The following is a 15,007-nucleotide window of genomic DNA, read 5'->3' as shown; positions in this document are numbered from 1 at the left end:
TTTTTATCAGTTCTTCTTTTAAATTCCCTGCATAATTGTTTCCACAGACCTATTAAATATTACAGCAGTTCCAGGAGGGAATCAATACAGACTATATTGCTTCAGGCAACCCACTGCTCTCTGCCCAGTGACTTAATCTAATTTTAATCTTGTCTGTCACTCTCCATGTACTGTTGTGACTCATGCATTGTCAATAAATTGCCAATTCTTTCTTTTAAGTGAACGTCTGTTGCTGGCACTGAAAATGCGAATGGGACACTTGTTTGAAAGGGCAATTCATAGTACGGTGTCGAGATTAAAAGTCTGGGTCTACTGTGTGATTTAAAAAAAAATGTTCATTTCATTCATTTTCAAAGTGTCTGCTCTCAGTCCTTCACAGCAGGGGTTCCCCATCCTGGCCGTGAGCTTGTTTCAGTGAATGTAGGTTTATCTTTTGGTTTGGTGCTGTGTGACAGAGGAGTCTGTCACGGGGTACAGATAGCACAGAAAATACAACATTATATATACAAAATACACCTTCCATTGAGTGGTTGCTAGATAAGTTCCTGAGGGTGCACACTCAGGGCTTGACTAGTAACTATTATTACTTAATTTCATATACATTCACGTACATAAACATACCTAATTAGGTAAACATACCTAATTTCACATACATTCAAATACTTAAACACAGGTATGAGTGAGTATTGTGGTGTGAATGGAGAGCGCTCTCAAAATGGATGTTACTCACTGTTTGTTTGGTGTCAGTACTTCTGGGGTGAGTCAGCTTATGGTGGCCTGAGCAAGGCCAAAGTAGATCCGTTTTTTCCAAACTGGCTCCACCGCAAAAGCACCCAAGCAAACAAGTGCAGTCTATTTACAGTGCTCCCAGTCCCCCACATCAGAAAACAAAACTAATTATCCAAATAAAGTAAGCCCGCCATCTTGCTGGAAGGAGCTGAGCAAAGGTCCTGATCGGCAGTTTTGAAACATGATCTCATCTGATTCTGCGGCACACCTGAGACCTTTCTACAGTGCAGCACTTGATGAGGGGTTCCCCGCTGCTTTAACAGCGCTGTCCCACAAATATGCCTGAATTAATCCCTGTTGATTTCAGTGTTTTTTTCTGCAATGTAATGGAAAATGTTAATGTAAGGTATAACATCTGCATAGAAAATTATACTTAAAGTATGGATTCATGGTTCATTTTAAGTGATCTACTGCTAGATTAAATGATGCAGATTCATGTCCATTAGAAGTTGTGATCTAGGCTCTGATTTCCTAATCTTTTATCCTGCCCAAGTGTCTGTTATAATAACTACATTATTAGTGTTGCTTTAATAATTTCCCATACTGATGAATGGGTTTGTGCATATATTATTAAATATGTCTGTTTTTCATGTTGTTTTTCTTTTTTCTATAGAGTGAATTGTTTTCTGTGAAAAAAAAAAACAAACACTTTTGTTGTTTAATTAAACCCTGCTATCTTGTCGGGAATGGTTACTTTTGGGAACCATCTTCCGTGTGCTCTCCTCAGAGTATATTGTAAGAAACCCACACCATTCCTCCAGCAGAGCCTTATTTGATTTTGATATAGAAAAAATGAAAACAAATGCTTCATACAGAATGAAGGACTTCTTCCAATCCAGTCAATCTCAGATTTATACTGTATATATTTAAAATTATGTAGTAGCTTGAGTAGACGTAGGTTTTGGGGATTGGCACTCCTTGTTTTACCATTAGGACAGGATATGTTTTCCTTCACAGGTTTTTGAAGCACCCCTGTATTGCAAAGGCACTCAGCCATGAAACAGGATAGTTGCATTTGCATTCTGGTCGTGGGGAGCAGGCTCTGTGCTGTCTGCCTGGTATTGTTGCTTAAAGAACTGGATGAAAATGCTGGGCTTCTGCCACTGAGTACATCTGCCTGTTTCTTTTTACCTCCTGTAGCTTAATCCTAATTGTGCCCCACTGTTTTTGTCTGATTTTCTTCAGCTAATTATAAATGTGTTAAAGGTTGAATTGTACGATTCGGTTTCTTTTCCATGTGTAATTGTATGTATTTACTGTATATGGTGTTTTTTGTCTTCTGTTTGGCATTGGCTTACAGATATGCCTCCTTTGTACAATATATATAACGAGGTGGGTTCTCTGATGTTTTAATATTTATCACCCAAGTGAATTTGTTTCAACTGTTGTACAGTTTAGGATCAAGATTACCAATGGCAGCACAGTTCTAAAACAGTTGAAGTGTAGGGTGGGGAAAACGAGAACTTGCTCAGGCAGTCTCACTGCTGTGGGGACATACTGTCTTGCTGACAGCGGTCACTCTGCTGAGAGGGAGAGAGGACACTAGACGCGGGTGGTGGAGACCCATGGAGTTTGTTCACAAGCACCATCTGCTGTGCTGCAAGATGCTTGTCATGCTTCAACCGACAGATGTCAGAAGACAGCTTGCGTGTGGCTCTGAAGTTGAACCCCAGCAGTGTCTTTGGCCTTACATGCAACTTATCCTTGAGGATTTCCTTGTTTCCTCATCAGATGACTGTGTGGGTAGAATTCTGAAAGACACACACATCTGCTTTTCAGATTTCCATAGCCTTTATTAATTTAGAACTCTATAACTCTATAAGCTCTATAACATTTCATTAATGTATGGAGTGAAATAAACTACTTGGTTGTTCATGATAGGGTGTTCCAAAATAAGGTGATCTGTGATGTAATGGTACATCAGACATACAGTTAGGCTCTGGGATGTCTACACCTGCAATGTGACTTGGAAAGCTAGCTAATTATCACGGCCACTAAATCACTCTATGATAGGATTAATGGAATTCGCCATTACTTGAAAATAAAAGAAAATGGCAGAAAAGTTCACGTGCAAAGTTAAACAGTAAAAAGGGATTTTATTTATTGGCTGTATTTTGGTGTGGAGTGCCATAGTGAGGATTTATTTCTTTCTGTGAAGAAAAAAATTAAGAGATTGATTTGTAACAAATATTGCATTTTTGAAGAAGGCAACTCAAACCAATTTGATTAATAATTGTAAGAGCATGATTCGTCTTATTAGGAGATGTATGGCTTTTATATTTCATCACTTCTTCTGAATATTTTCCTCTTCTGTCACAAATCATTGTTCTCTCCTGTGCTAAAGGATGCTGGTTATTGGTACATAAAGAAGACTTCCTAATTATGCATAACAAGGAACTTGGATTTCATTGGCTTGCTTAGCTCAGTTTCATTGGCTTGCTTAGCAGTGACCTAGATTTAAAAAAAGATGAAAGCAATCATGCAAATCTAGATGTCTGTTGTCAGACTGAAAAAAGTTTTTTTTTTCTTTTAGCTTGCTTGCATCAGCACCAGAAACATTTGACTCCAAACATTTTCTACAAAAGTGCTTGTATCGTCGAGGTGTCTCAGCCCATTTCTTTGAAGTGCCCTGGAGAGAGCAACACACTTTACCATGAGAAAGAACATAGAGCCATATTCAGTAACTCATACATCCACTTCAGCACGCAGTTTTGAGATGCCTCACATCCTGAGCACAGCAAAACATCTCTGTTTGACAATTAATTCAATCTGAAAAACATATTGATTGTAGTCTGTCAGGAACAGAATGAGCTTAAGGTGCGTCGCTTCAGCATGTGTTCGTAAAGTCTCTGGAGAATGGCAGTATTGTCTGTACTACTCTAAAATAACAGGGCATTGGTGTATAGAAGTAACAGCAAACCTTGAGATAAGGTGCAGTCATTTTATCATAGTTCACATCTATGCGATTTGAAATTACTTTATCTAGAATCATTTTTCATTTGGATGTAAAATCTAAAAAAAATCTTTATGAAGATTTTAGGTATAAAGAGTAAGTAAATCAGTTGAGAGTTTGCTGGCATCTATCCTGGTTAATAACAGAAAAGCTGGGATTGAGAGAGCTGAGCTGATGCAGGAAAGTCTGAACTGCTTTCATTTAAACATTGGGAACATTAGAATGGCCACATTTACTGAGGTAATGATATACAGTACAATGATTCTTTACATAAACTGGTTATATATCTAGTAAAAAGATATGACTGCTTCACTTATTCAGTAGCTGCTTACCAAATGTGCAGGCTGCATCCAGGTTATCAACATTCAGCCCTTTTTAGCATGATTTGCAAACTACTGATGGCAGTCAAATAAGGGCATAAAAAACTACCCATAAAGCATAAAACATCCATTCGTCTCTGTCTGTCATTTTCTCTGTCTATCATGTGATAGTGCTCAGGTGGTAAAGATGTGAACAGTCTAATGCAGCAGCCACTGAAGCACACAAATGTAGCAGGCAGGCTTCAGGTAGCAGTAAGGATTGTAAGCCCAGTGTTAAAGTGAAGAGACTGTGACGACACCTGCATTCAGCAAACTCACTGAGTCTCAAGGATAAGGACTGGGGATGTCTTAAGTGCTTGTTTCTCATCAAGAGGGAAAGGTTTTTAATTCCACAGACGATTAAGTGGGTTCATGTTGGTTGCTGTGTAACATGAGGCTTGCTTGCTCGAGCAGGTGGTCATGTGTGCTTTAGAAGGGAGATGTCATATTCTTCTTCTTTCTGTTGTTACTTCCCACAGTGAAGTAAACAGATACAGGGTGTAGCACTGCATGACACTAAAATTGCTTCTTCTTAACCTGTTTAGAAAGTAGCTGACCGTTAATGTTTAGAGACGTCCTGAACATTATGATTTTTTAATTGTATTAACTCTGTCCACAGCATAAAAATATTTTTAAAGTCTGTCGTTTGTACACTGCAGTTCACTATGCTGCAAAGCAGCTACCATACCTTGAGTAGCTACCTAAATCTTCAGCCAGATTTTAGAGTATAAAATCCCGAACCTCTGGGTTTAAAGAAAGCTTCTACCCCACAGCAGTAAGACACCTAAACTCCACCTTTTAAATCCTTCTACCCCCTCTTACACTGCTTTTGCATTGAAGTCAAAATACTGCCATTACTTCAATTTCATGTCCCACTGCTAATTTAATGTTGCATACGATTACAGCTGCTACCATGTCCCCGTTTCCAACAATTTGTGTTGTCATTTGTTATGTCAATTTCTATGTCAGTGTTATGTCATTTGTCATGTGACAAATACCATGCTAGTAAGCATTTCATTCTGCACGGTTACATGTAACAATTTCCTGAGAGCTAAGCAGATTTAAAAGATTTGTGCATTTTAGGTGGAGGAATGGCAGCTTCTGTTTATATTATGTGCATCTTTGTAAAACGGGATTTCTCTCTTGATTAAAATAAACCAGACTTTTTCTCTTGAATTCCTCTAAATCTTTCAATTTAAATATTTAATAGTTCAGACTAAAGAAGAATGGTTACCTTTAGGAGGTTACAGCAATTTGTACAGAGAAAACCTTCTGACTTTAAATATTAAGCCATGTGGTGCAAAAGGGATCACTTGATGTTACTGTGAATGTCACAGTCATTTCATGTGAAACACATTTAGTGTCCACCCCTTAGCTCCCACGCTCAGTGTTGCTCTTATAAGTAGTTGTGTGGGGTGACATTATGAACATTTTATTTGAAGAGTCGAAAATGCACACTACTGTTTTAACAGTAATGTATGGTTGGACACATCAATCAAATGTGTTAGTCTGAAAACATGTGGTGAGACAGACAGCTACAAAGTAATTTGCTCGACAATCCATGGTGCTGCTTGTAGAAGTGGAAGATTATGCCAAATAAAGGTTACTTCACAGCTTGCCATTTTGTCCTTCCAAACTGTAGAGAATGCACATCACAAGTCACGAGAAGGAGCTTGCTTGTCATTTGTTGAAGTTTGCCATAATTGCTCAGCTGTCTAATCAACACAAAACATGTAATTTGCCAGAATGGTTGAACATTTTTATGTTGTTTCTTGCATATTGAATAAAATTGCTCTCCTCTCAGGCTGTACTATTAAATGCTGGGAATCTGTCTACATGTTCAAGTGCTTGGGAGTGGAGCCCTTTCATTGTATAACACAGAATGTAAATTTAGCTGTCAGCATGGCAATCAGGTCCAAGTACCGTTACAAGACTACTGACAAGATAATTGCCTGCCGAATTTAGGATCAGGAGGCCAGATTAAGGAAAGAACAGTGGCAATGTGTGAATGTTTTGGGGAGTTGTGTTTATTATCAAAAAACAGATAAAAATGTACTTTCCAATATCTGACACACTCTGGCATATATAGTATGTATATATCTCAACAGAAAGAGAAGAAGGAGTGACTGCAAGTCAGATACAGTACAGTAACATAATATACAGTACTTGTATATTATCTTTTACAACTTACAAGGAGCACCCTCCATGGTTATGGTGGCATTTTATTAGTATGCATTCACTGTTACTTATGGTTTAAGGGTTGTTAAACTAACTAATATTTATAGTCAGTGTCAATAAGCGGTGGGCACAAGGCATGGACAAGACGCCAAAGTGGGCCAGTTTTCCCAGAAGCCTACCAGTACGTTTATTTGACTGTGGGAGGAAATCAGTGCACTCAGAGGAAACCCATGTAAACTCCACATAGACAGCACCCCAAGTCTGGAATTAAACCCAGGGACTCAGTGCGGAAAGGCACCAATGCTAATGACTGTGCCACCATGCTGTCTTCTGGCCCGTTTCGTTTCATTTATATTTATTCATTTGGCTGACACTTTTATCCAAAGTAAAAAAATCTAAGGGTCCGTCGAACAGTTGCATGAAGTGCTTGGAGATTCAGTGCCTCGTGACAGGAATAAGAACATATGAGCACAGACAGTAAGTAAGAGTTAGTCACGGGCTTCTGGGGTGAGGAAAATGATGAATGGTTCTGACTGTGGTAGGTAGATAGTTCCACTTTTTTGGAGTTAGTACCTTATTGATCTGAGGATCTCATCTAGGTGTTTCTAGAAAGAAACCAGTGTACTGTGTTGGCCTCATCAATGTGACTGAAAACATGTTGATGTTTCTAACCTTTATAACAAGTGTTATTTCTAACTCTTCTTGTGTAATACTCTTTACTTTGGATGGGAATACAAAAATAAACTCACTGGGTATAAAATGTTGTTATTATTATTGCTGTCAAAAATATTAAATCCAAATAATTAATGGAAATGTAAGCTTATGCATGGACAGTTTAGCAAAGGATGCTTAAAATAATTAATAGACACTTATGTGTTTTACTGACCACAGCCTATTTAACATTTTGGTGTGAAACTCAAAATGAGTGATCCTCAATATAATATATTGGCTCACTGTGAACTCCGAAAAGCTGGGGTATGCTAAAAATAATCACATGCACAATCTTAATGAAGATTGCTGTTGAATTAGCTGCTTAATGTTGCCTCTGTTCTAGATAGAAAAATGTCAGTCATTGCTTCTAAAGAGCATAAATGATTGATTGTTAATTACTGAAAAATTGCTGGACAATTATGAATCCAGTTGGGAATTGTATTGCTGTGCTGGAAAACTAGATATGTGTCATTTCAATTAATAAATGCAAGAATATGTATCACAGTGCACATACAGAAAATTCAGTGTTATAATGTGTCACATTGTAGTCTTATAAGGTATTATTTCAAATACAACTTCACTGTAAATCCGAATCTAGAAATGAGTTTGCCGATAGATCCTGCAGTTAATTACAGTGCGAATAGGTAGAATGCAAACCCTTTTTTAAGAAATGAATAGACTAGACATAGCTCTCTCTAATACTTATTGCATCTGACAAGATGCAGGCCTGTTTCACAATCACAAATCTTCAGATCGATTTGAATTTATGCTCTATAATTGCTTGATCTGCTGTTTTCTGTTCGTTCATGTGGTGTTTTTGTTTGTGTCCGCAGGACAGCAGGTAGCCAACCTCCGGAGCCAGTTTAAAGTGACCTGTCTTGCCTTCCATCCCCGGGACCCCAATGTTTTTCTTTGTGGGGGGTTCAGCCCTGAAGTCAAAGCCTGGGATGTCAGAAGCTGCAAGGTCATCTTCAAATAAGATTTCTTTTTTAATTTCATTGGATTATGTATAGTAATTTATTGTATCCGTTTTAGTGCTGGCTTATTTTACCTCCTGGCTCAAGCGACCAAATTATTAGCGGCTTTTAAAGAGCCAACTCTGTCTGTACTTTGTAGAGCCAAAAACTGCCATTCTGTGGAGTCATAGTGGTCAAGCTTTTTTACCTTTTAGCTCCAGTGAGCTAACCCTAATGCACTTACCATGCGTTTGCAGGGTCTTGGATATCGGATCACTGCCACTTTAATGTAATTGCTCTGAAAAACCCTGTTTGTTCATTTCTAAAAGAACCAAAGAGCCTTTCTTGTATTTACAGGGGTGGGAGGTGAATCTTGAGTGTAGATAAAAGATAGTCCCTAGTGGGTTATATCATAATGGAAAGATGACTGCTCCTGCCAGAAGGTTTTGATGATTTCAGTACTGAGACAGAGTGTTGAGTAGCAACATTAGTGCTAGTGCAAGCAGCCAAAATCATCCTCTCCTGCTGTGAAGCCAAACATTTCCTTTCTACACACCTTAAAAGGGATTTATGGGCCTTAGCACTTTAGTACAGCTCTTTTCTTTTTCAAGAATTCTTTTGTGGATTGGGAATAATTCGGCAGTTTCTCCTGTGTAAGGAAGCTGAGAAGCAATATTAAAAATGCTGAAGTCTATTTTTATAGAAAAGCAGTGTTAAACCAGTGTTAACAAAGTGGATTGTGGTTTATTGGTTGTATTTACTGTCTCTTGTACAAACATATTGTGCCGGAGTCCTGGATCCTGGACAACCTGTTGTAGCATAATATAAAAAACGTAGTTGAACACAAAAACACAGAAATTTACAACCTTAATTGCAGAATAGTACTTCTTACACAACAAAGACTCATGAGAGAAACACCTTCCTGTACATCAAAACACTCTCTAGACTCAACAACCGCTAACACAATGAAAACCCAAAGCTTTTTATGTAACTCTTCACTAATTAACACCCATTTCAGAATGTGTAATCTTTCCCTCTCAAGTAGCATAATTAGCACATTTACACCAAGTGTGTCTATTTACAGGTGATAGTGGTCTTTGACAGCCTCTGGTGGTAGGCCAACTGTTGCCAACTTTACCATTACCATGAAAGACTAGCCTGCCACACATGATGATCTTCATCAAACTGTTGTGCTCTACAGGCAACTATGAAGGACAAAGACACTACTTACACCACTTACTAAATAACAACATTAGACATGTTACAAATAAGAGGCACCCTTTCAGTCTATTTAGTTTATTTGATAGTTGGTGTCTTATTGATTCAAGGACTTCCCCAGCTGTTTCCTAAAGAAAGCCCAGGTATCAGCTTCAACAATATGGCTGATAGAATAAAACCCTTGTGCAAGTCAGCTTAACTCAGCTACGCACTGTTAAAATCAATTATATAAAACAAATTAACTGTATATACGTTCTCTCCTCTACCACATTGACTGCCCCGTATGGCAGTCCTGTTATCATTGCAGCCCCTCTCTTTAGTTCTACAGGGGTAATCCATCACACATGCATACAGAATGGATAGTTTTTTTAAGCTTTTCAGCAGTGGAAAACAGCTAACCTGATTGGATATGAGCATGAAACATCCCCAGACCATTGTTTAGGTAGATAAGGCAATCTGTTCTGCTTTTATTGTTTCTAATACTGCTGTGGTTTGTTTTGCTACTTACAGTATGCAAATTTAGATAGGATTTTGATTGAACCCAAATCAACACAGTGCCTGACCTGCAGTGCTGTGTACGGCCTGTCAAGATTGGGCTGAGACTTGTGGCCTTCTGTCCCAGCAGGTTGTCCGCGGATACCAGGCTGGGGTTCAGCAGACATTGGATATTCAGTTCCTTGCCGGAGGGCAGGATTTTGTGACGAGCACAGACTCTGTCAGCAGGGACTCGGCTGACCGCACTCTTATTGCCTGGGATTTTCAAACCACAGCGAAAGTGTCCAATCAGATTTACCACGTGAGTTAAATGCAATATATAGTTTGGCCAACAGTGTACATCAACGTAGGCTGAACAGAACAAATAAAATCCGGTGGGATCAGAGGTTTATGGATGCTTTTTCTAAGAAACATCTGAAAAAGTTAATTTTTGAAAAAAACTTTGCAAAACATGAATTCGACATCACAGGAGCCTTAAAAAAAGGCCTTCCAGTTGTTTGTTTAAGACATGGAATTCTGACTTAATTCGGTAGACAGGGTTTGTTCTGTAGTTGTTCAGAGGATCAATAATTATAAATCAAAAACCAGCAAGAATGTCCACATTTGTGAAAATAAGGTTTCTTCAATTCTTCAATTGTGGTTGCATATACAATATAAAACTACATAGAACTGAGCAGCAGTCACTTTTTTTCTTTCTCTGTAGGAGCGGTATACATGCCCCAGCCTTGCTCTGCACCCGCAAGAAGATTCTTTCGTTGCACAGACAAATGGAAACTACATAGCACTTTTTTCAGCACAGCGGCCTTATAGGATGAACAAAAGGAAACGCTATGAAGGCCACAAGGTTGGGATTGCTGCAATATTAGCAAGACAAATACAATTTCCACGTGTGTGTCAAATTACCGAGCACAGAATTCAAGAGAATTAAATTGCTTGAATAACTCAGTACAGTTGATAACATCCAAAAATAAAACTTCTGCAGCAAATAAAATTCTGCAGTGGATAACAATTTAGGAACTCCCACCATCCTAGATGAACTCAAATACATGTATACCATGAACACAAAGTAGCTTTCCAGTCCTTAATCATCAGCACACGTGTAACTTAAGTTATTGCCTTTCAGTCACATCTTTATAAAAAATGTCCGTACTAGCAGGCTTGTTGCATGAGATGTGCAGTGAGGCTCATCTGAGCTGTGCTGTGTTGTGTATTCCAGGTGGAGGGGTATGCTGTAGGCTGTGAATTCTCCTCAGACGGATTGTTCCTGGTCACTGGGAGTTCTAGTGGCACGGTACATTTCTATAACTATCAGAGCTCCAGGCTGATCAAGACTCTGTCTGCACACAAACAGGCCTGCGTCTGCGTGACTTTCCACCCTGTGATGCCAGCTGTAGCGGCTACATGTGACTGGAGTGGAGAAATCAATATCTGGCACTGAATGTTTTGACAGGAGCAATTGGAGCACTGCCACTGAGGATTAGACATGCTCACAAACTCACACTTCCTTTGGGGCTGAGGAGGAGGGCTGCAAGAGTTTTCTCTTATAAGAGTGTTATTCATTTTTAAGGCCATCTAGGAAGAGTTTTATGATTGAGTTTTTTCTGATTGTGTCTTTTAATTTACTGCCCACACCTTACTGTGTCCACAGAGTTAAATCTCATGGGGATTTACAGAAAGATGGTTTAGCTGCACAGTACACAGAAAGGAAAACCTTCCCAAAGAGGTATTGAAATGACTGTAATCTGAAAATGAATTCAATCCCCTGATCTCAAATCAGTTTCCAGAAGACCTAGTATCTTCTGCTTTTTGTTTGAGACCGAGTCTCTTAAATGATTAATTATTTTCTTGGTTATCCATACATAGAGTTTTTCTTAAGGTTCTTAACAGTTGATCATTCAAACCATTCAGTTCAGTAAAGGTACCATTATCCATAAAACCAACTCTGAACCTGGTAAAAATTATGTATTTATTTTATGTTAGATCAATACTTTACAATGTAACTGAGAGCTTGTGGTGTACAATAACCAGAAGATACCAGACTAGAGGACTCTAACAAAGCCTCAGCTCTGTGGAATTGACTGTGAGACTTCTGGCTCAAGCTTTGAAGTCAGTATGCTCCAGTTTTCTTTATGCTCCGGCTGTTGAACACCACTCTCTGGGGATTCAGGAAATAGTTTGCTAGCAGCATCACCTGGCTGTGAACTGGCAACGGCTATGCTTTACTCTATGTGCTGTTCTGGGAGCATCATAGGCAGCAAGAAACAAAAAAAGATATCTTGCGTGACAGCTTTTTCAGAACCCAACTGAAGTACCTGTGAGGTTTAACAGTTGTTTTCCTTGCCTGTGTTCAGCCCTTCTTTTACTTTCATGCAGATGGCTTTTGATGCCAGTGGCAGAATGCCAGACCATCTTCCATCTGATCCGGCTCTGGTGACAGTACAGTCCGGGCTCCAGATATATGGCAGGAGAGTTTATTTTAAGCACAAGAAGAATCTCAGTTTCTGCCATACCTAATATAATGACTCCTTTGAATTCTGTGTGCCTTTGGAATATTATTTTTCTCCATAGAAATGGACTCTGCCATCACATTAAGAACCCCATTGTGTCCGTGAAAGAGCTAACTCACTTTACAAAGGCTGAACCACCCCGTCCATGCTTCTGAAACACCTCGATGCATCCTAGGAGCTGTAACATTGTGTTGGAATAAATTAGATAATATGTGAAATGGACTGTCTCCCCCCTAAAAAAACAAAGACTATATAAAAATGTGCATCTGATACGATTGTCCAATATGTCATTATTATTCACAATTTTGACAAAGTTTTTTAATTGCTTGTTCTATAAATTTAATTTACAAACATCAAAGGTACATTGCAATGACAGTTTTCTAAATGTCACAACTGGCAGTTGGATTTGTAATTGCCCATGTCCTTGGGTAGACTCAAAAATAACTAAACAGGTGTTCATTTCTTAAAGAATGCATACACACTCTTAAGAGATAATGCCTGGATTAAAAGGAAAACCAAATATATGAATATCTGTATCGAAAAAATGCTTTGCATGCATCCCAAGATGGACTACACTGCCATGTCTAGGTATGGTTGCCTTGGTCTGGTTGGTCTGGTTTTTCCTTCAGGTTCTATTTACGCTCATTTGATTCAGTTTTAGTGGATTCACTATTCAGCGTGTGGGGGATTTATGTATCACCTTGTCTGTAGAGATTTTTCTCTTTAAAAATCCCATAATGATTGATTCTTACCTAATTAATCTCGCTGAAGGTTACACTGTCCTTATGTGTTATAACCATCACTAGGGTCTGTCCTCAGACCAATGTTTTCAGACTTCTGAAATTGTTCTTTTCCCTCTCTCCTGTACAATTTCACATTAATCTTTCGAAGAGAAGCACATTATCTTTTTCACTTGCTGTTTTAGTTGTAGTTTTTGGTCTCACACTGTGGATGTGACATTAGAGTGTGATCATAATGCTATCATAGTGTCTCTATAAGGTCAGTGGGAACTGGGCGATGAGGCCTCTCATCTCTGGAAAGCCTTTGAAGCTGCCCGACTGTTTACTTGCTTTTATTGTCCCAGAAAGAAAATTTTGCAGGTTTGCAACAAAACCTTCCTGCTTTGCTGGCAGGTAAAAGGCGTAACCCAATACACAATACTTTTAACACAACACAAACCCTTCAAAAATAATAGACATATATGTATAATGGAACAGAAAAAAATGAACTGCATTAAATAGTTTCTCTACTTCTATCAGAAATCCAAAACCATTTCATAAGGACATCAATGAGCAAAGATAGATTCTGTGAAATGAAATGCTTAGTAATTGCATTGATACACCTGTATGAGCATACAAAATATACAACACTTGCTTACAGTGTAAACTTCATGAAGAAGTGAGCTAATATAATAAAAGAATGTTAGCAATATCACTAAGTTCTTCACTAAAAAGTATTTAGTGTACTCTCACTAGAGTAGATGTATAAGAACATAAGCCCTGGTAGGATTGTGAAGGCTTGTGTAAAGAAGCATGTATCAGCCTTATAATTCTGGACAAAAGAATAAAAATGACATTGAACATGACGGTAAACATCATGAAACACTGAAACTCTTCAGAATGACATTTTATACCATGTCACTTTCAAAGGATTTTCTTTTTTTGTTTTAGAGCATCTTCTTCAAAATTATTTTTTAAACAAAATAGTCAAGGCACATTAAAGGCATAGTGGGGAAAGATCAAAGCCTGCTTTGTTAATTAACATTTCAAAGGGTAAACTGTACTGTCTTTGTAAATTCATTATCAAAATTAATGAGCATGCACTCTTATCTGCCATAGTCAGAAACCGACCTAATTGGAGAACAACTCAATGTTTACTTTTTTTTCTTTAGCACAAGTTTGCTTCCACCAGGATTTTATGTTGGACAAAACCAGTGAAGCTGAAATTGCAGGTCACAGAATTGTTTAGTTCCTCACATCTTCTCAGTAAAAAGTTTCAAGGAGATAATTACATTTAGGAAAATTAATTTTAATCTTTTAGAGAAGCCTACACATAATAGATCTTTTTCATTGATAGGGAAATATTTTTCCTACACCCACGCTGTGAGGTTATGCCAGTTTGTCAGTTGGATTGATATTGAATTAAAGAACAGTCTTTCAATGTAGTGTAGCAGAAAAGCTCTGTAGGAGGATGCATGATAGGCCAAAGTAAAGTTCTTTCATTCAAAAGATGTTTTATGAAACAACCTTCACTTGCAATTTATTTGTAAAGCTTTTTTTTTTCTTCATTTGGCAGATGTCTCACACTAACATTCCAAAAGCTAGGCACTCTAGAAAAAAAAAGCTTATTTAAAAATATATATATATTTTAAAATGTAATGCTATTCAGCGCTCAATGTCACCATTAAGTGTGATGGTTACGTTTTATATATACGAAGAGGATTCAGAAGATTTGCTAGATATTGCATTTCCCTGGTATTTAACTTCTTGAGGTGTGTGCAATTGAAAAGAGTCATCCATTAACCTTAGAAGATGGAAGTCCTTCTCATGATAAAAAAATGGTACAGCATTGATTTCTGCTCTTAATTAAAAATCATTTGTCATAAAGCTACTTTTACATTTACTGTAAATAATGTTAATTAAAAATGTTTGTCTTAATTTCCTTTCTTCAAGCGCACCTTTGATTTGAACTGGGAGTTTGGCTTAACCAGTGATTGTACCAGAGACCACCGTTCAGTCAATAACTTGCTATATATTCCTTTAGCACGTGATGAGCAACTTCTTCTGCTATCAGTGCTTCGATACTTATGAAAAAATTGCAAGGGTTCCTATTACAGTAGGC

General features: G+C 38.1%; 1 protein-coding gene across 3 annotated transcripts in view; it reads left to right on the top strand.

Moving 5' to 3' along the window:
• Positions 1-11,594, top strand: part of wdr25 (WD repeat domain 25) — a 38,380-nt gene extending 26,786 nt beyond the window's left edge. For all 3 annotated transcript variants that reach the window (XM_088648138.1, XM_088648137.1, XM_088648140.1), the window contains exons 4-7: positions 7,824-7,954; positions 9,790-9,960; positions 10,363-10,503; positions 10,876-11,594. In XM_088648138.1, coding sequence (XP_088504264.1) covers positions 7,824-7,954; positions 9,790-9,960; positions 10,363-10,503; positions 10,876-11,097 — 665 coding nt within the window. In that variant the 3' untranslated portion in view covers positions 11,098-11,594. The remainder of the gene's footprint in view (positions 1-7,823; positions 7,955-9,789; positions 9,961-10,362; positions 10,504-10,875) is intronic.
• The last annotated feature ends 3,413 nt before the right edge of the window (positions 11,595-15,007 follow it).

The sequence above is a fragment of the Lepisosteus platostomus genome, chromosome 10 (genome assembly GCF_059453375.1).
Source record: "Lepisosteus platostomus isolate fLepPlt1 chromosome 10, fLepPlt1.hap1, whole genome shotgun sequence".
Lineage (NCBI taxonomy): Eukaryota > Metazoa > Chordata > Actinopteri > Semionotiformes > Lepisosteidae > Lepisosteus > Lepisosteus platostomus.
The sequence above is the reverse complement of the archived record's forward strand: the minus strand, read 5'-3'. Positions and strand labels throughout refer to the sequence as shown.